Here is a 21,563-nt window from a genome sequence, read left to right as displayed (position 1 = left end):
ACCAGTATTTAAGAAAAAAAATATTCTGTTTTTTTAGGTGTAAAATATGATCATTTTGGAGGCATTCAGAAAATATACAAATATCTACCTTAGAACTCCTTAGCTTTGGATTTAAAATATATTATGTGAATACTGTAAGTTATAAGTCTTGTGTGCTTTTTCTTATTTTCTAAAAGCTTCCCTTTAGTCATGACTGTTTTGTTCACATCTACTAGAGGGATCGATAACTCTTGATGTTAAAAGCTCCAGAACCAGTGAAAAGGTGAACCTTGAGTTGAGATTCTTCTGTCAGTGACAGTGAAGTCTAGATTAAAATATTAAGCTCAAATTGAGAGACAGTATGGATGAGGTACCTAAAATACAGCTCAGCACTTACAGCTGCTGATGAAGACCATGTGATGCAAGCAAAGGATCTAAAGGAAAACAGTAAGAAGACCTTCAAGGCTGGTTTGTTAATGGCAAGTGAAGAGTGATGAGCTGTCAGGCTGAAGTTAACAAAATAATCTTAACTCAAGGTCCTTTTACTGGTTTATTTTGCTTGGTCCTCATCATGACTTATTTAGCTAGTACTTCTGGATTATGAGTAATAGCTTGCTTGCAAACCAGCAGTTAAAATAAAATTGGATCAACTGCAGTCCACTTGTTATTCTGAAGCTTTTCACTGTATTTCACTGTATTTTCATCAGTAGCTGGGTTTGTTCAGTAATGCACAACAAATCGATGTAGACCGTGACTCCCAAGTCCCTCATTAGAAAGGGCTTTCTAGTGGAAAGTCAATATGGTGAAAATATTTAATGTGTTACATACAAGCTAAAAACAATTTTGCGGGTGATCTTGTCCATAGCATCACATTACTTCAGTTCCAAACTGGGGCCATCTTAACCTCCATTCACAGTGAGCAATGCAATGAAACAACCCAAGTCCAAACCAAAAAAAGCTCTTAATGGAGCTGTGGAAAATGTGAAAGAAAAAAAATCTAAATGTTTTTTCATAAGCAGTGAATTAGGGGGAATGATTCATCAGTTGAACACGCTGTACCTTTCCGTATCATTCATCTGCTCACAAATGTTGTATTTTGCAGGCAGGACAGGCCACGCTGAGGTGGTCAGAGTTGTCTTCCAACCAGAGCAGATCAGCTTTGCCAGTCTCCTCAAAGTCTTCTGGGAAAGCCACAACCCAACTCAAGGTACATCATTCACCAACAAACTCATTACTTTGGCCCCAAAGGAAAACACTGAGTTTTTTTTTTTAAAAACTGATAAACAGAATGAAAAAGTGGCTAATGCAGTGAATACTGAAAAGTGTAATTTTTCTTCTTACCTTTTCCCCATTATGCTTCATTTTCTTCTGATTTTCACCAGGAAATTCTATTAACCAGCACTAACAGTAATATCAGTTTGTAATACATTCAAGATTTTATTAAACTGAGTGAGAACAGGAAGCATCATCTATCATCGTATGTATCTTAGAATACCATTAGGGAACTATTATGAGGATAAAACTGATGAGAAAAAAAGAAAGAAAAGTGTTTGGTTTAAAGATGGCAACAGAAAAAAAAACAGCCAATAAAGCCTTTTGAAACAAAAGCATGTTTTATGCTCATTGTTTCAAAATTACAGACTCAGTTTTTTCAGGCTGGCTCAACTGTTAGCTGCTATTAGCCAACTTCTTAAAGCTTAGTTTTAATGTTATTTTTTAACTTGTTACACTGCATTACATTACTTCTAGTATAAATAATATATTACATTTTCAGCTACCTCCTGAGAAATGTAACAGAGTACATTTGCATTACCAGAAATTATCCGCCCTATTGCATTTAGCTGGTTTAACCTACTTTACATTCACCTCCGACTAAGTGTAAAGTAGGAATACTAGTTTATTTCATAAAGTCTTTCTCCTCATCTCCAGTGTCAGTGTCATCTTCAAAATGTCTGTTTCCAATTAAAGATCATCCACATGTTTAATTTGACAAAGATTTTACACCAGATGCCCTTCCCATTTAACCGAACTTGGGACTTGGTTTTCACTATAGAGACAGCAACCAATCACTCACAATGAAACCTAACTAAGCTTACATGAGCAAATAACATGACACAGGCTCACTGCCACGTGCTAATCTTTTCATGTAGTAAAGTATGATTACTCACTTCAGTGATTGGCTTCTCCTTCTTTCTGATGGTGAACTGCAGAAGCAGCTATCTCTGGTTCTGGTTACCTTTGTGGTAGTGCAGTGGTTAGCACTGTTGCCTCACTGCAAGAAGGGCCTGGTTTCGAATCCAGCATTGGGCCGGTTTGCATGTTCTCTCTGTGAATTCCCTGGGTACTCTATCTTCCTCACAGTCCCAAGAAATATAGTTTGTGGAGTTAGATTAATTGGTGATTTTGTGTGTTAGCCCGGAGACAGACTGGCAACCTGTCCAGGGTGTATCCCACTGCTTGCCCTGTGGCAGCTGGGATAGATCCCAACCCCCCACCCGTGACACTGACTTGGCTAAGAGAAAGAAAGTGATTGGCTGATGCTTGAACTTTTCTTGACTTTTCAGTGCAAGCAAAGCAAATCAATAGAACCACTTCAGTTCTGCAACACATGACATCACCCTGCACTACTGAACAAAAGAATTGGGGCACACATCTTAATCTTTGAATTCAGCTGTTTTTGGTCCCATTTCCACACGTGTATAAAATCAAGAACCTAACAGTGTAGTCTGCCTTTACAAACATTTGTGGAATATTGGGTTGTGTGTGGTACTGTAATAGGATGCCACAGCTGCACCAAGCCAGTTCAGGATATTTCTTCCCTCCTAGATATTCCACTATCAACTGAAAATGAAAGCGTCTAGGAACCACCAGCTGGGTCACCGAGTGCTAAGGTGCATAGTGTGTAAAAGTCGACAATGCTTTGCTGACTGCGGTAACTCCGGTAACTCTGGCGTTAACATTGTAATGGAAATCTGGGGAGGGAGGAGCAGCTAGCAGGTCTAGCGGGTGTGCAGTCTGGAAGTTAACCAGATAACTTAGTGGCTAGTCAGGTAGGTAGACCACTAATCCATAGCTGTTGACTCTACGGTCATACAGGTCCTGGAGTCGGTTAGTACATTACAACAACAGTGAAGAGATGAATGTGATTGGCTGTCGGTAATGCTACGGGCCACGCACAACTCTAGGGGTCTCCCCTCCTACTATAATAAAGGGAAGTTCCCTAGTGGTGCTATGTTGTAATTACGGTTGTTACAATATCAGCAGAAAATCGTGCACCACGAGTTTCGTGGCATGTATTCCATGTAGGGATGGGTATTGATAAGATTTTCACGATTCCGATTCCATTTTCGATTCTGTTTAACGATTCGATTCTTTATCGATTCTCTTATCGATTCTTTTTTAAAAAGGAGAACACTAAGGTCGATTAGCTTAGAACTTTGTTTTATATCTTCTCTTTGAATAAGATAGAAATTTAGGAGTAACATGGCCTTACAAACCCAACAGTGAGATCTTAAGAGATCCACAGCCCACGGCTCTTCAATGGGGTGTCACAGGGTCCCCAGGAAAAAAAATTGTAAATGTAAAATAATAAAATAAATATTCTTCTGTAGCAATAACAAAGTATAACATAAATTATTCAGTAGCAATTACACAAGAATATCCAGTAATGTCCCTGCCTACAATTAAACACATTCACTTACTGAAAATCGGGGGCATCTGCTGTGGCAAATGGGTGCAAGCCTTTTACCACAAACTTAGTCACTGCTCGGTGACATTCGTCTATCCTGGCCTGAAAGGAGACGCTACCGGTAGACTGCAGCGAGAACTGCCAGCATCTGAGCCAGCCAGACTCTGTCTGTCTCTCTCATCACGGTCACCTAAATGCACAGTAATGGCAGGTTTTGTAATAAGACAGATCGCGCTAACATAATATGCACTGTTAGTTGGTTATTTACCTGCCGCATTAACGGGAGAGGATGTGCAGACGTTACCGCTGCTGCTGGGTTGAGATTCACGAGTCCAGAGCGGAATTAAAAACACGACATTCATTTAAGGTCATCGCGTGTTTTGTGAGCAAATGCTTTTGCATATTTGTAGTGTTTCCTCCCTTAAATGAAATATCTACTTTTCAAGTATTGCAAGTTGCCCTGTTGTCATCCGTTCTCGTAAAGTATGACCAAACTTTTGAGCGTTTGAGCCGCTTAGGCGCCGTGTTTCCTGACAGGTAAATGACGCTCCGCAACGTGGTGACGTCATTCGGGGCGACTGGAATCGATAAGGGAATCGTTTGCAAAAATGGCAAACAATTCCAAGGAATTGAAACAGTGGGAACCGGTTCTCAACAAGAACCGGGTTTCGATACCCATCCCTAATTCCATGGCCCTGCAACTCCTTTAGATATAATGTGTAGCAAGCTGAGTGCTTTTGTTCTCTCTTTTTATCACCCCACCACAAAATAGTGTAAATTCTTCCCACAGTATCAGAAAAAATTACAATTTTCAGAAACAGGTTTTCATTCATTCACATATAGGATAAATGTTATTTTATTTAACATACATTACAACAAAAAGATATTATAATATGTCAGCATACTGAAAAGTAATGAAGCGTGTAAAAGGTCATAATTCTGTAATGATCCTCGTCTTATTGAGAGAAAAATGGGAGCTGCTGCAGCTGGTGTTTTTCCATGCTTGCTTTATGTGGTCCTCAGTGTTGCTGTTTATAGAGACACAGCAGTCTCCTTGATAATCTAACATCCCTCTTGTTTTTTTTGTTATGATCATCACATTTAATTATTTACTATTAACTTTATCCTGTCGTTTTGGCAGAAGGGTCTAAATGTTAAAATAACTCATGTAAATGCACTTTAGCAGTCACATTTCCATGTATACAGGCTTGTTCCTTTATATTTCTGTAACTCTGTAATTTCTATAATATGTTTTTGAATGCATCTGTTATCTTTGTACTGGCTGCAACTGTGAGTCACGTCTAAATAAACGAGACTCTTCAGAGCCACAGGGTCCTGAAAAAGCTGCTCCAGCATTAGTTTGAATTAGTTTGAAACATGTCATTTTTTGTCTGCTGCTGCTTTGAATGAGAGGCATAACATGTTTAGGCAATCCCTTCACATAAAACTTCCTGATAAACACATTTAATGTACTGATTTAGATTTGTTATGCATGCCAATGTCAGCAGCGCAGGTGCAGGTAAAGCTGATGATATTTGCTGTCAGTAGGTGGATGAAATATCTTCAGTCACATTGGAACATAAATGTCTGCACCTGCGTGTGCGTCACAGATTGACCCACACACATTGCCATCATTAGAAACCTTTGAGTTAACCAGACGCGGTTGTCGACAGGCTGACAAGATGACAGTTAAATGATGAAAGGATGCACGGCGAGATGATCAAATCAGTCAAAAACAGCATTCAGTTCCACCAAGACAGACAAGTCATATTTTTGGAAATGTTGTCAGCTGTTGTTTTCAGATGATGTGACGTTCCCTCTGCCAAGAACTGAGCACAACGGCACCTCGCGTCAGCTGAAATCGTCAAATCTTGATTTTTGTATTTATTTTTTTTGGTCTGTTTTTTTGCGTGTCTGTTTTTGTGCAGGGATGCGTCAGGGGAACGATATTGGGACGACATACCGCTCTGCCATCTACACCTACACAAAGCAGCAGCTTGAGGAAGCTCTGGCCTCCAAAGAGCAATACCAGAAGGTACACGAATATATCTGTCATTTGTTTTTATGACTGGGTGATTTTAAATGCCTTGTTTTTGTCTCTTTGCCTTTAAACATCATATGCTGATTTCAGAAGCCTTTATTCTGGATTTGAAAAAAACCCAAATATGCTAAATGATGAAAAAGGCTGCACGGAGAGACATCCCATAAATATGGGATAGATAGTGACAAGAGGCCCGTTTCCCAATATGTAAAGTGAAACAACAGACTTTATTTCAAGCATATCTGGAACTAAAAGTAAAAGTCTTAAATGGTCTTATGGTCAGCAGGTGGTGACTCCTCTGGTTGTCTATATAAAAACTACTCTACTTCTCATGCCCACAATGCTCAAGTCTCAAGTCTCTGTTAGCTTGTTCTCCTTCCATGTGCTTCCATGGAAAGCCAAAGGCAGACAGAGCAGATCAATGGCTATATATAACACTGATTATGTCAGAATGTTTGTTGAAGTGGGTTGCAAAGAGGATTGCAGATGCATAATAACTATAGTAACAGCTTAAGCAACATGCTATATGTGAGATTTGATAACTGGATGTGTAGAAGCGTATCAGCCATGAGTTGTCAGCTGGTGTGTGCTTGCACTGAAATGAGCTGATCTGCCGGGATTGTGGCTGAGATCAACACAAACTAGTCAGATTAACCATTTGTATTCGTATTCCTGCACAGATATGAAGAAACAGAAACATTTCAATTTTTTATGCATTCATTAAAAGAAACCCTCCAGCATATGATGTAAAGCCAGTAAAGCCCTGCATCCATGTAAGCACACCCTTTGTCTCCTCATCCTCCATTTGGATTCTTTTTTCTTCCTCCTTGTTACTAACTTCCATTTACCAGCATCCCCCTCTGCTTCTCAGCCCTCTTTCTTGCCGTCTGTATCAGAGACTTTTGACTACAGTGTGTGAATACTGAAACATAATGGACCTGTCGGTGCGTACATGCAGCATTCTCCATATATTTCCATATGCTTTTAAAGTCTGCGCACACAGAAGATGTTCACACGCTGCCTCTCTCAAACACTCCTGCTGAGGCTTCTCCACCACCATCCCACCAAAGGGCTTGTTGCCATGGAAACTGACGAAGAAGAGGTTACTTTATTCTACTCTATTCTATTCTAGTGTAGTCTGGTCTTCATTAAAGGCCTTTTTTCACCCTGTTTGCCCTTCCTTTTCTTTCGGAAACCATTTTTTTTTTCTCTCAGCAGAATTTGTCTCAGAATCAAGCACTTGAATGGGCTGAATGGAGTGCAGTCGTTGGGGTTTCATAATGGTTCTGGTTATGCTGTGGCTTTGTGCGTGTAACATGAATATCAAAAACAGCTCGTCCAGCAGAAGGGGGAAGTAATAATGTGGGAGCATTAATTAACAACAACCCAGTAGAGAGCCTAAGACATCAGAGTGGATTGGGAACATGGTGAGAGGTGGGGGATGAACCCTACTCTTACCATAACAACTGAAAAACATCAACTAATGGACATGTAATGATACTAAATTGTCCCGAAGTTAAGCTTCGTCCATACACAGAGAAGGCCAATGTCGTTGTCTTTATTGTTTCATGTCAGAAATTGTGTTTGTACCAGTTTTCTTAGGCAGCTTTTCCCCAAAAGCATCTTGAGTTGAAGATGATCATAAAATGTATCTTGTGTTATATTTACTGGACATTTAGCATTAACTGGAGTAATAGTTGAAGCTTGCTGAGCTGAAAACAAATGTAAGAGGTTGTCAACTGGTAGATTTTTTTTCTTTTAAATTAATGTTTTGTTTCACAGAGCGCTGAGTTTAAATATTAGGAGTTGAGTCCCATTAGGTGAACGCTGGAATTCGAGGTCATAACAAAGTCAAGTAAACCTATTTAATGTCTGTAAAGGCTGATAAAAGGGCAGAATTGACAGTATTGCTGTCACATATCTTCAGACACTTAGTTGAAAAACACGGGATCTATAAGAAAGAAAAAATAATTGCATATAAATTAATAACTGACATTAGATTTTTGTGTAGCAGGCTGATAAAATGCAGCTGGACAAGACGAGACAGGGCTGCAAGAGACAGGCACACTTGGGCCGTACGATTAATTGAATTTGAATCTTGATCAAGACTTTGGCTTTCCACAATTAAGTGAACACGATCGAGCAATATTCAAAATGCATGCTCTGCCAATAGACTGCAGATCTAACGTGTTAACCACAGTGGTTTCCGCAATCGGGAACACGACATCAAACAACAGATATACAACAAAACTCAAATGTCTGGAACGACAAGAGGCGGCGAGCTTGTCCCTCAAAGCAGATCGTCATCAGTTGTTTGGAAATGCTTTGGCTTTATGGCCAGCGAGGTTAACCAAGGACACATTGAAATCACTAACCAGTCACCAAAGTTATGTATACAACAAACATGGTGAGTAACAAAGGCTTCAGGAACATAGTGAACTTACCGGCTGTATAGTTTTTCAAAAGCAGAAATTAGTGTTGTTTTTACACGACGGTGCAATAAAAACATTTTTGTGTCCATTTGAATAATAAATCAAAATGTGATCACTATGTATTTCCTTACCATTCTGTACAGTCAGTGTGTGTTGAATAAGATAACAGAGTCGTTGCAAAGATTCAGTTAAATAAGGATTTTACTGGGCAGGATGCAAATTGATCCAAATATGAGTGGAAAATGGTTCAACTTTCATCAAAACATTTGCTGGAGTGAGGCTGGAGGCACATAACAAAATGAAATGAAGTTTTTGTCAAGTGGTTTTCCACTAGAGAAAAAAAAATCTTATTATGGGCTGAAGACCCAGCCAGCCCACTTTTTATTTATTTATTTTGTGGAAATTGAGTCACCATTTTTAACAATGGACAGACATTGTAGGTGAGTGGCAAACAGGTAGATGGTGAACTGTTTGCCTGCAGGCTTTTAGCACATTATTGCAAATATTCACTCGAGTCAAACAGAATCACTAGAGCAGCTTATGGATATTTCACACATGTAAGATTTGTTGTATGCCAGATGTTATAAACACAAGTTTTAGATCCTAATATTTTATGGATTCCAGAGGGATGCAGAACCAGTGGAAAAATGCAGTTGGCTGTGGTTTTAGTGTGACTCCCTCTTCGATATTACACAATTGCATTCAAGATAATATGTATATGATGCATTTTTATTTGCAGATCTAATACAATGGGCATGTCCTTGTTAAAAGAGATAAAACTATGGTGAGGTCTCCTTGTTTTATTCCCAAGTGGAACTAACTTCTTTGTTTCGAATGCTAAAAACATAGGTTTGCAAACTTGTGTGTGAATAAATACAACCCCCACCTGGCAAGGCGGGAAACAAAAACCTCGATGCCAACATTTCCACTAATACACAGATATATCAAAATGTAGCCGTCTGCCACGGCATTAATGTGTTACGCACTCCACTTATGTCCAGAAGCTCTTTCTTATCTGTTGCTGTGTGACTTTTTTCTCAGCACCCGCTTCTTCCAAAAATGTAAATGTGTTTTAGACATCTTTGGATTTAAAAAATTAACCATTTGGATTGACATTTTATTTGACTGTGAAATGGTTAAAATCAGACAGCCACACAACATCCCAGCCAGGAATATATTTTTAAGAAAACATTTGTTTTCACCATTTACATATATATATAGATATAAATTATGTTTCTCATAGGGTTACGTTTCTGTGTCTTGCATGGTGAACTTACCTGTTTGAGCCTCTGTGACACTGAAAAGCTCTTGTTCTCAGATGCTGAGGTGGCATGGTGGTGCAGTGGTTAGCACTGTTACTTCACAGCAACAAGAATGTGCGTTAGGTCGTGCTGGCTGTCACATGATTTTGCAGAAGTGTTGAGGAGGCAGATATTTCATATGTGTCATTGGGTGACGATGTTTTTTCACCCTTTAGTTTGAACCAGATGTTAACAAAGTTGTCCTTTTTAGACACGCTTTTGCTGGGTGGGAAATTTCTCTCTGCTGCAGCACTAAACACAAGACCTGTTGTGACTTTTCATCATGGCTTTCCCCAATTCCTTCAGAACTCCTTACACATCCAAGACTGTGCTCAATGTTGATATTAAACTTTAACTTCACCTGCCCTGTAATATATGTTTCAGGTTATTGTTTCCTGTATTTTATTTCATTATGTGAAGTATTTCTTAGGCTCTCAAAAAACCCTGTTTTAATAATATGTCTTATTAATAGCATTTTTATATTATTATTTACTTCCTCCCTCCATTTACATTGTCGAGTAATTACAGAGACATTTGATGGATGGATAGATTCCTCTATAAAAATCTCTTTTAGGTTTTGTTTCCTCTCTCATTTTTTTTCTCACCAGATTGGCCACCCCACCTCTCCCATCTGTGTGTGTGTGTGTGTGTGTGTGTGTGTGTGTGTGTGTGTGTGTGTGTGTGTGTGTGAGTGTGTGTGTGTGTGTGTGTTTGTGCATGCATGTGCGTGTGTGTGCAAGCAGTTGGCCTATAGCAAACAGACTCCATGCCAAACCATCTGGGTCTTAAATCTGTCCTCCACGAAAATCGCTTTAGTTGCAAAATAACGCACACACACGTATACATACACTGAAGGTTAGGTATTGGGTCTGCAGTCCTCCATATGTAATGTTTTACATAAAGCTGCAACAGTTTTAAGTTTAAGGATTCCCCTGCCAAAAATCAGGCTAAATTTGAATTATTTAGTGTCTTTTTCCCCCCTCCTCATTTTGAGATAGTAGATGCATCGTATTCCAGTGTTTACCTCTGTGCATTAAATTGGCACGCAATGGTACAGTGCTGTCTTTAAAATATTTATGAACCAAAAAAAAAAAAATCTTGTTAAAGTCTTTTTCTCTGCATCCACAGTGGCTGTGCATGCTCACGCCAACCGCCTACTTTTTCTCTCTTCTTTCAAACAAAGCGAGAATGCAAACTGCATCACAGCACTGAGGAATTTCCCAGGACGTGCCTTTCAGACACAAACTGAATGTTTATTGCCTTATTCTACACGTGCAAGTATAAAAAATGTAGAGGGGAGAGCAATGCGGAGATAAAGTTTAGGCCTGGACTGGTGATAAAGAGAGATGAGAGGGTTAAAAGAGAAGAAAGAGTCTGGTTAATTTGGTGTCAGGGTATTGACTACTTTCGCTTCGCCGCCTGGCTTGATTGTATTGTTCACACAGAGAGTGATTGGGGAATTTGGGGTGTATATATGTGTGTGTGTGTAAGGTACAACAGCACTGCAGTAAATTACCTTGCAGGCGGCTGGTGGTTGAAAGCATGAAAGGAGCCTCCCCTTTCTTTTCTTGCCTCCTACCCATCATTAGGGTGTGCACTGCGTCTAAAATGGCAGGTGGAAGTGGTGTGTGTGTGTGTGCCCGCGCACACTTGCATGCTCGCTTTATGTAATAATGTGTGCTCGGACTGTGGGTGCAAGCATGGGTGCTAAAGCAGTTTGTACTCATTGTTCTGGCACCTCTTTCTCTCTTGATGCACCTCTCTGGCTACATTTTCTTTTCATGAACATTCATATATCCACTTCTGAACACAAAATAGCTGTTTTCCCTTTCCTATTTCCTTTTCTTTCCATTTCTTCTTTGTCTATGAAATCCCTTTCTAGTTCTTTTAACATGCCAGCTTCACCTTTTTTCATTCCTCTCTCTGTCTCATGGGTGCTTATCAGTGTTGTTCACGTTTTCCTGCTTTACCAGAGCAGTCAAGGTATTTGCATTCCAAATGAGCAATCTACTTCTCTGACATGCAAATTAATGGATGTGAATTATGCATTTATAGCAGGCTGCTAACAGCAGCAGGACCAGCACAAACAAATGCAATGAAACACAGTTAAAGATGTCACTACAGCAGCATAATGGAGAATGCAGCCATTTTGGGTATTACAGGTTTCCTCCTCGAGTTATTGTTAGCATGCATATTTTTGTCCAGTAACCAGTGTTTATTATCTCAGATGAAAGCTTGCCTTTTTGTGTGTGTGCGTGTTAAATAATCACAGTTGGCTTGAAAAGCGACTTTAAAAAAATTCAACCAGCAGATCATGAAAAGAACATATCACAATGAGTCATGATAGAAGGTTACTTAGAAGGAGATTTAGGTCTTTATGAGGTTTATCTTCCTCTCATGGAGCACAAAAAGGATATCGTCCATGGTTTACGTGAGGTGTGCAGGAAGCAGGACATGTTGACCTCATCCTACCTGATGGTGATTGCTTTGTCTAACCAGAGCCGTTCTAGGAGAGCCATTACGCTTCCATTAATCCCATTTGGGGTTCAGCAGGGGGTGCTATTGGGCTATAGAGCAAGTGCTCAATGAGTAGGAGTAAATGGAGCTAAATGGCTAAAGTAATTATTTACATGTTTCTACAGAAAACAGCCCATATTTTATTTGAGTTTTCATAATTACAATATAAGTGTTTCTGATTTGAAATAAAACAACCTCATGCCCATTTAGTTTTTCTTACAGTGAAGCCAGCTTTGCGTATAAAACACCAGCATTCTGCCTAATGCATGCTGATTGATCAGTTATGATATTTACAATTCCCTCAATAGCACCCATTTCCGAATGAAAACGAAAACAGGTGTTCGAAGTGTAGTTAAACCACAACAGAAACTTCCGAGCTCACATAATAAACAGCTGGTTGTGGTGGTTGATGGTGACTTCTATCAGAGTTAGCGGCTGCTCGAAATTCTCCACAGATGCTCATTTCGTCATTCGTCATCTGAAACTGGCAGAAGTTGTAAAGTAGCTCATGGTGCCGTGCATCCTTAATATTCACTGTAAGGTGTTTTACTGTAATCAAAACCTGTAAAAAGTCTAAAAATGCAGCTGTCTGTTGCTTCATTTGTTGAAAACATGATGGACAATTCCAGAAGATGTTTTTAACATACATTCTTCAGTAGCTGATAAGGTCTGTTATCACAAAATTATATAAACATATAAGTCTGTCAATGTTCACTCTGATAGTTTGATGATTGACTGTGCTGGAAATAGTAGCTTTTTGAAATTTGTACAATGTCAACAAAGATTTGTCTTATCTTATCAATTTATATTTACTTAAAGATCAAGTCATTTCCCCCCATAATTCTCACTATTTCAGCTGACTACATGCCTACTCTGCTCATGGGAATGTGATATTACACACATAAGTGTCTCAATGTGATTCTAAAATGATTCAGATTGACATACAGTGCCTTCAGAAAATGTCTTGCGTAGTTCAGGGTTGCAGTGCATGTGTGGAAACATTTTTAATTTGAACAAAGCAGGCAAGAGGTAAACATGAAGCCACACAGCCTTACAGGTAGCACTGATTAGACAGTTTGTCATCGAGCATCATTAAGACCTGATGTGGAGAAATGAAAATCTGGTTATTGGCTTCAGGTTTTGTTGCACTTTAAAGCCCCTAATGTATTTGGTTTTGCAAATAACTCATACAGAAATGATTCATTGTGAGCTCTATTAGTATTATTTGACCCCACATAAACCACAGGTTATAATAATACCAGGGAGATGATGTAAAGCAGTTTGATGCCTTTTTCAGAGTGCAGAATTCAGACACAGCAGACTCCAGCTTTGACTGTTTTTGACTGTCTGGTTGTGACGTGCTGAAACTCATGGTTACCATGTTACCATGGTTACAAAAATTTCACATAAATAAATGCATACATAAATATATACACACTTATTGATAAGATTGCATCGCAAACAGTTCAGATTCACCACAGAGATCACACGAGAGGATTGTCTTGTAACCCCATAGCTGATCTGCGCTTTCGCACAACAAACAGCGACTCTCCTTTTCAACTGGTCTCCATAGCAGAGTATGAGTGACAGCTCTTACACCAGCTCAGAAAAAGAGGCATAAGCACCATTGTTACCATGTGAGTTAAATGTGAACGCTAATTGTTTTGCAGTGTGTAGTGTATCACAGTGTCAGTACAAAAATCAAAATTAATAATATATAACATTAATATAACAACATCAACAAAAAGCAAGGACATGAACCAACTGGAACCCAGGGTGGTTTTCATTTTCTTGTATCTGTTTCTGGTTCTTTAATGACGTTTGTTTGTTTTGTTGCACAGTGCTTTGTGACTACATGTCTCTGAAAAGCACCTTAAAAATGAACTTTCCAGACTTAGTTACCATTATACTAAGTCTGGAAAGTAGCCGGCATCATGCTCCGTCTGTCACCCACCGTGTTTTCCTCCTGTTTCATGTCGTTTATCTTGCCCACTCTGGGGGGCCGTGCTGCTGGCTGAGATATTGTCAAAAAGTATATTTGTATGGTAAAATGTTGGAGGATTACTAAAACTTGACGCTTAAAAGTCTTTTGCATCAATTCCATTCAACAGTTATCTGATTGCAAATTTCCTAACGTGTTCAAGAATGAATGAAACCTCAGGGGAAACGTGGTCGTGTTGTCCTTTTACATTTGTTCATCCCTTTTTCTATCACAGTAACTGTTAACGTTGTTATCTGTTATTTGTCGTGCTGTCCTGTTTGGGTTTCAGCAAGGATGCATTCATCATCCCCACATATATCAACACTTCTCTTTTTGAGCCACACATTTCTAATGAGGCGTTTGTTTACCTTCGGCGGTTGGATAAAGAATAAAAATGCTGTATATAAAGTGGGACACCTGGTCACCCTCGGCTGAAGCCAATTTTTCAGAGTTTCCGGTGTAGCCAGCAGATATCTGGGCCAAGATTTCCATTTCCACCCACTGGTCATTGTTTACAAATGCAGATAAATAATTAAAAGCTAAATCATTGTCATTCGATAGCCAATAGTTGTCAGATGCATTTTGGCAAATGCCATCTGTCTTGTTCTCTAAACACAGATTGTTTGCCAGCAGTCGACCAAAGCCTGCTCAAAGGCAACTGGTCAATAGTACTTCCACTACAAACACAACCCTTAAAGCTTCTGGAACAAAACATTTGCCTCTTGCCTACAGATTCTGCATATTCATATACAGAATCATTTGTCCTGGCAACACTTTCCCAATCACTTAACAAAGGTCACGAAAGACGTCAGACTGTGATCGGTCAGCAGTCAGTCATGTCTCACGGCCAAGTCATGGTAAGAATTCCTGAAAAAAATGTCAGAACCTAAAAAAAAATCGAATTTATGGAACTGTGAGCACACAGCTCCCTTTACAGATCACAATCAACTTCAAAATGTTCACACATAGTCCGCCCACTACACTCCCACAACCAATGGTCAATGCAAGTCACTCATGAATATTGATGTGCACATTGTTCCTGTGGAGAACAGAAGCAGTGTTAGAAACAAAACATAGTTTGAGAGGCTGATAGCTGCCAGAGCTTTTAATCCACTTGGTGTTTGTAATTCTACTGTAGGCGCCGAGATACAATCTCACACTCGGTAAGTAAAATAACAATTCCAAGATCTCCACTTGCTGATTCAAGGTAATTCCTTTATTTCTGAACGTGGCTGAGATTTAAAATCAGGATATTTGGGGTTATTGTAAAAGAACCAGACTTTCCCGAATCTGCAGCTTGATGCATCCATATATGTAAGTACAGGTGTGACAAAATATGGTTTTACTTGGTCTTTCCCCACCAAGTATACTTGATAGCTTACTTAATATTATTCTTTTAGTCTTTTTTCCCCTTCTGTGTGAAAGAATAACACCATTCACGATTCATTTAGTAGTCTTATTTTGAAAGTTCTGATGCTGATAACACTTCCTTTCTGTTTTTTTCTCTGCTGGCTGGTTCACTGGGCAGATTGCTCAGTTTTATTCAGCTGCTCTCCCAGAGAGGTTCTCGTCCTGCAGTCAGATGTACTCCAACTCCACCATCTGGGACTTCATCTGGCAATGGTAGTCCTTGTTCTGCTTTAGAGGTCTGCTCCAAACTGGAAGAACCGGGAGCAGGTGGAGATCTGGTTCATGCAGGGCAGAACAAGGACTACCAGTGCTTATTGCAGTTCAAGATGGTGGAGTTTGCGTTCGTATGAATGATAGGATAGAGAGGCAGCTAGTTATTTTGTCACAAATTACTTGGGAAATAAATGATTTTCAAAGGAGTCAATGAAAGCGTATTTTGGGGCATATACTAATGTAGAATCTATCCATAAAACTCTGGTTTCACTGACAGCAAATACTGATATTTGTAGTTTGTATCTCACCAGTTTAACTGACCAGAGCGACTGTGTCATGACTCCTTGTGGTGGCTCTTATCACATGAGTGACAGTAATGTGAAGAAAACTGAACTAGCTTGCTGTAAAAAAGAAGAAAGTCACAGCAAGACAATAAACTGGAGAGCATCAGACCGCAAACAGTCAGAGACAATCTGTCGATATCGTGTGGTGAATCCCACCCCTATATATCTTATGTTATGTTTGATATGACATAACTATAAACACTCAAAAGATAATTACAAGCTTCTAAAAATAAACCTGCCTACTGTACTTGTGAATCCAGCTCACCAGCCTGAATCACGAATGGCTGCAGCAGAAAAGAGAATCCCGTTCTGACTAACTGCTGCTGTGCTATACCTCCACCCTTCTTACTCAAATTAAATTGTGGTGTCAGTGCAGTCATGATGGGGAATCTTCACAGGAAGCAATGAATCAAACAGCAGTGAGCAAACTGCATTAAGAGCGGAACTTGCCGGCGTCACATCTTTTGTGTCTTTGTTTTTGTTTTGTTTTTTTGTTTTTTGCTATAAAAGCTGCTTAAACCCTCTGGGTATGTTTGCTGACATTTTCTTCAACAACTGCCGAGTGCTGACGTCAATGAAGTTAAAATGGTTTGCAAACAATTACCTCTCACTAAGTATTAGAGGCACCAATGTGTGAAATTGCAGCTTTAGTTTGATTGTTTTTGTACTAAAAATAAAGTGAGAACTTTTTAGTATTTCCCCAAAGAGTTCTTTGTGTTCAAACTGGAAGTGCAGTCCAAACAGGGGCTTCACATTATACCTATTTGCCATATCATCAAAGTAATCGACTGGTAGATGTCAGCGCACCAATATATCCATTCAAACAGAAGCTGCTAGAAAGAATAGTCCTTAAGGACCTATTAAATGAACTATTATGTTTTTCTTTATTTTCTCTCATATAAGAGATGTGATAAAAAAAAAAAAGTCATGACACTATGTCCATAAAATCATAAACCTTACCTGATTTGAATTTGGCTGATTTCACATTCAAAGTAATCTTGTGTCCAGGCAGATGCCTTTGCAGCTGCTATTTTTAAGCCAATCCCTTTCTGACCGCTTGCACAAACAAACCTGAAGGTCATGTGGTCGTGATGAGAGATCTCAAGCTGTAGAGTCTGTGAGCATGCTGGTTTTTCCAGCATTCATGGAATTGAATGCACCGTGAATGTATCCTGCAGGGAGAAACTTGAAAGGAGAAGTATTTTAATGCACATATACCGCCACGTAGTACATTAAATAGTAGAAGCTTTTGTTTTGCTATACCAACACAATGTCTGCTTACCACCTGGACCTGGTTTTCATTTGGGTGTGATGGTGGGTTACTGAGTAGTACTGTTGCCTTCCAGCAAGAAGATTCCGAGTTTAAACCCTGATTTGGAAAGTTCAGTGTGGAATTTGCATGCTCTGCCTGTGCCTGTGTGGTGATTCCTCCCAAAGACATGCTTGTTGGGTATATTGGGATTCTAAACTTGCTGTTGATGTGGCCTAGAAAAGAGCTACACGAGTACCAGTTTATCCCTGTTTTGCTTTTTCTTCCCGAAAATGAAAATCAAGTTGATGGACAACCTTTTTACTGAACCATATTCAAAAACATGGAACATGACTCCTACCAAGTGATATAAAACTGGCAGCTGCTTTGGAAATCATCCCGAAGAACCCTGTAAGACGGCCTTGGAGATGGCCATTAATTACTATCTGCAGTATTGCTTGTTTGTATGGTATACTGGTACTAACAGTATAAATTCCTGAGGGCTACCCGTCAGCAACCTACTAGATGGACACATGAATTTGAAAATTCCAGGTGACATCCCTTCACCTCATTCTTGAGTTATTGCATTCACAAATTTGGGTGTCCACACTTCCTGCCCACCCACCAGCCGGGTGACAACAATACCCCACCAGCCTTTTACAGCTAAGAGGTTAAAAATGTATGCAAATGTAATACACTTGGCAGTAAAGGGTCAAGGCTAATGAAAACCTACCCTCCTCATCTAAGCACATAAAAAGAGACGCATGACAAAATGTTAAAGGCTAGACTTCAATTTATCAAACACAAATGTCACTGGGAATTTCTTTGGGATGAGGTTTTTTTTCTAATTCCTGGTTTTAAAGGCCCAAACTAACCTGAATCAGAATAAATTGATGGCTTTCAGGAACTGTGACCCAATCATTTAAACCAATCTTGTACCATTACACTCTGGCTGTTGCTTGTCAAGGCCCAGTATCAATGAAGCTGCATTCAGACCAGAGCAGAAGGACCCTGCTGTGCTTCAGGTCCAGGTCACCCCTTTGAGGCCTTTGGGTCTTTGGCTAATGACAAAAACACTGCATGGGGGAATAAAAGCAGGGAAGGACGATGGATGCAATCGCCAAGCTAAACACAGATGAAGCGTGTAGTTACATGGTGTTGAATCAAAGTGCTTTATTTTCCAATAAGTATCAATATGTCTGTGAAGCTCATGGTACTTAAATAAGAAATATAATATTCAGTAAAAGGACTAGATGTTATATTAGCAATAAAACGATCAAGAGTAAAACATTTTACTGTCGGATTTTTTCATTGAATATCATTAATTACGAATGTCAGAAAATACAGATTTTCCTAATTTTCTTACAGCAAATACTATACTCCTTCCACTCCTTCCACTCCAGTCTTTTAAAAGATTTGTGTTTTTATTTCACTGTGTTTATAACATTATCAAGTAGAAAAAGCCACTTAAGCCATAAAATCACAGGATATGGAGCATATAATCAAGCTGTGAATTATAGTATGTTTCCATTGGAGTAGCTGCTCAGAATGTTCTGAAGCACTGAGTGCTTAAATAATTAACCTCATCGTGTGGCTTTCAAATAAAATTTTAACCAAATAAACATGGAGGGAGTTTGACATAAATAAACCAAATCCAGCCTTCGTGAAGATCCCGAGTTGAACCATGAAAAATTGCTCTGTTTTAGGATTATTTAGGTTAATTAGCATAAACCTAGTGCAGTGGCTACAGGGGCTCTGGGTTTGTATTCCTTTTAGCAGCTTTCATGTCAGGAAGAATAACAGCAGCTCTGCAGATAAAAGGCTAAACCTGTAAATGTTCTGCCAAATTTATGTCTCCCAACATCTACCGTAGGGTGCGATCCAATAAAAAGCCTCATGATGTCTGTGCACATGCTAAAAACACACACACATCCCTCCATCAGAAGCAAAAGTTCCATCGTCTTCATGCCTACCGTTTCTCTGTCTTTTATTTAACCCACACGCCATCTGGTTGAGTAATTTTTATCACAAGGAGGAGAGGGTGTCATCACCAAATGATTACAGACTGAATACGTGTGAGCGCATTGTCTGTTTTGTAGGTACCGCCCCACCTGGAGCTGAATAAACACATTCGAGAGAGACAAGATGCTAATAAGTACCTGCAGAAAACAGCCTTGATAAGATGAGTTCTGCTCAAAGTCAAATCATTCTTGCAGTTAAATTGGTTCGGTGCAGACTAACAAGAATATTTTTATTGATGAATGGTGGGAAACTCAGTCTCAGCATCTATCCCTCCTGAGTTTGAGGAACCTGATGACTCTAACTTGTTTTATAAATCCAGTCGAATTTATTAGAGTCAGTGTGTGATTGTCACCATATCTGTTTTTGCTGAACTGAATTGTGTCTCTGGGGTAATGTACTGTATATGATTTGCACTGCTAATATGAGATTATTTCAGTGAATTTCAACCTTTTTGTTTCCATGTCACACAAAAGGGCAAACCAAAGTCTCTGAGTACACAAGTTTTCATATCTGCAGAAAATAATCTCTTGAGCAGCTAGAAAGATATGCTTTTTTGCTTGCATGGTCAGATAAAGGCACTCTTGAGCATTACAAACTTTTTTTTTCCTTTGCAGGATGTTCTCCATCACCTCGTCTCTCTGCCTGTTGTTTGTCTTCACTGCTCTTTTGAAGCAGGCAAAGTTTCTTTCAGAAAGGACTTTTGGTTTCTAAGTTCCTCTTTAGCTCCCCTAGTACCACGTTAGTGTCGTTTAACGCCACCCAACAAAGGGTGCACCAAGTTTGAAGGCCGAGTTAACATCCCCAGTCTGTTTGAAGGAGTGTCAGTAAGAACATGATTTATAGATATACTATTTAAAATAAATTAACCAAAAAGTAATGAATTAAAGTAAGTGTTTGGGTCAGATAAAAGCTGCCTCAAGGTGGAAGATTTGGAAACCACTCAGTTGTACAAGTGGTTCCGTTTTGTCTGTTTAGCAGAATCATGCTAAAAGTTAAAGATTTAATATGACCGTGGGAGTCTGAGATTGCCTCAACTTAGCAGTGTTTAATTTTGGGGTCAGGCTAGATCTGAATCCGGCCATTTTTCGAAAGATTTTACACAACTATGGCTAAATACTACATTTATTGTCATATCATCAAAAATACGGATTAACTTAAGATAATTTTTTTTAAAAAAAGAAAGAAAACTGGCAGAGATCACTTTGCTGTTTTCAAGAAACGATCACAAACTGATTTGGATCCATCAGTTTGTGCAGGATGTGGATTAGCCTTAGACTGCTCATATATTCATGTTTTTCATTTCATAATGACCTGTCCAGTAATTTGTGATGTTTTTCTTTTCTTTTCTTTTTTTCCTCTGTCTTTTAGGTACTAACACAGGCAGGTCACGGTTCCATCACCACAGAAATTGCTGAGGCCAAGCAGTTCTACTATGCTGAGGACTACCATCAACAGTACCTGAGCAAAAACCCCGATGGATACTGTGGACTGGGAGGCACAGGTGTCGCGTGTCCGATAGGAATCAAGACGAAGGCCTAGACAGCCAAAAACAGCGAGAAATATCTCCGATCTGTCTGCAAGGATGCCTCAATGGATCGATTTGAAAGAGAATATTCACTAATGCAAAAAGTTTTGTCTTTCAGATGGTTAAATTCCTACCATTTGACATATTTTATGGACTTTTTTTTTTTACATCGGATTATAGTCCACATTTATCTGATGATTTTTTTTTAAGGATCAGTACCTGCCAGATGTCACCCTCTGACACAACATAAACTTTGAAAGCCAGTAAAGACTCTTCACAGTCTTTTGAAAAAGGTGTAGTCCAAAAAAAGTTCTGCGACACATAATCGATGATGAAATGCTGAGTAATTTCATGCATCCTGAAAAGGTGGTGTTTAAAATGAAATCTTGTCAGAGAGCAGTGAAATCCTGCACAGCATTAAGAATTGTTAGTGTGTGGAGTGCTTTTTCACTGTATTAGTTTGTTTAATCAGCTCTTATAATTTGCAACTGCTTTGGGAAAATTATACGTTTGTTGCTTAAGTTCCTTTAAAAACATATTTGAGAGTGGGCTGCTGTCTAAAGACTAAAAGGAATAAAACAGCTTGAGAACTTGCTGCGTCTTTTGTGTTTTATGACTTTTACACTGCCCCGTGTGTATACTACACGTGCTTTTTTTTTTTTTTTTTTTTTTTTAGATAAGAGTCATTCTTTACAGGTAAAGAAATCTCACCTGAAAGAAACTTAACAGGTCTGAACAACACATAACATATTACAGAGTGTCATCTTTTATTTAACAGAAATTAACCCAAGAATACAGGAGCGTGCTTCCATAGAAGCTAACAGGGTAAGTATTTGCTGCTAATTGTGAGCACCTCTATAA

At 39.2% G+C, this 21,563-nt stretch overlaps 1 protein-coding gene across 2 annotated transcripts in view; it reads left to right on the top strand.

The window, feature by feature from the left end:
* The window catches only part of msra (methionine sulfoxide reductase A), a 55,817-nt gene extending 34,521 nt beyond the window's left edge, over positions 1-21,296 (top strand). For both annotated transcript variants that reach the window (XM_040017368.1, XM_040017367.1), the window contains exons 4-6: positions 1,082-1,186; positions 5,596-5,702; positions 20,546-21,296. In XM_040017368.1, the coding sequence (XP_039873302.1) occupies positions 1,082-1,186; positions 5,596-5,702; positions 20,546-20,716 (383 nt within the window). In that variant the 3' untranslated portion in view covers positions 20,717-21,296. The remainder of the gene's footprint in view (positions 1-1,081; positions 1,187-5,595; positions 5,703-20,545) is intronic.
* The last annotated feature ends 267 nt before the right edge of the window (positions 21,297-21,563 follow it).

Source organism: Simochromis diagramma, unplaced genomic scaffold, assembly GCF_900408965.1.
Source record: "Simochromis diagramma unplaced genomic scaffold, fSimDia1.1 OVJJ01000802.1, whole genome shotgun sequence".
Lineage (NCBI taxonomy): Eukaryota > Metazoa > Chordata > Actinopteri > Cichliformes > Cichlidae > Simochromis > Simochromis diagramma.
The sequence above is the reverse complement of the archived record's forward strand: the minus strand, read 5'-3'. Positions and strand labels throughout refer to the sequence as shown.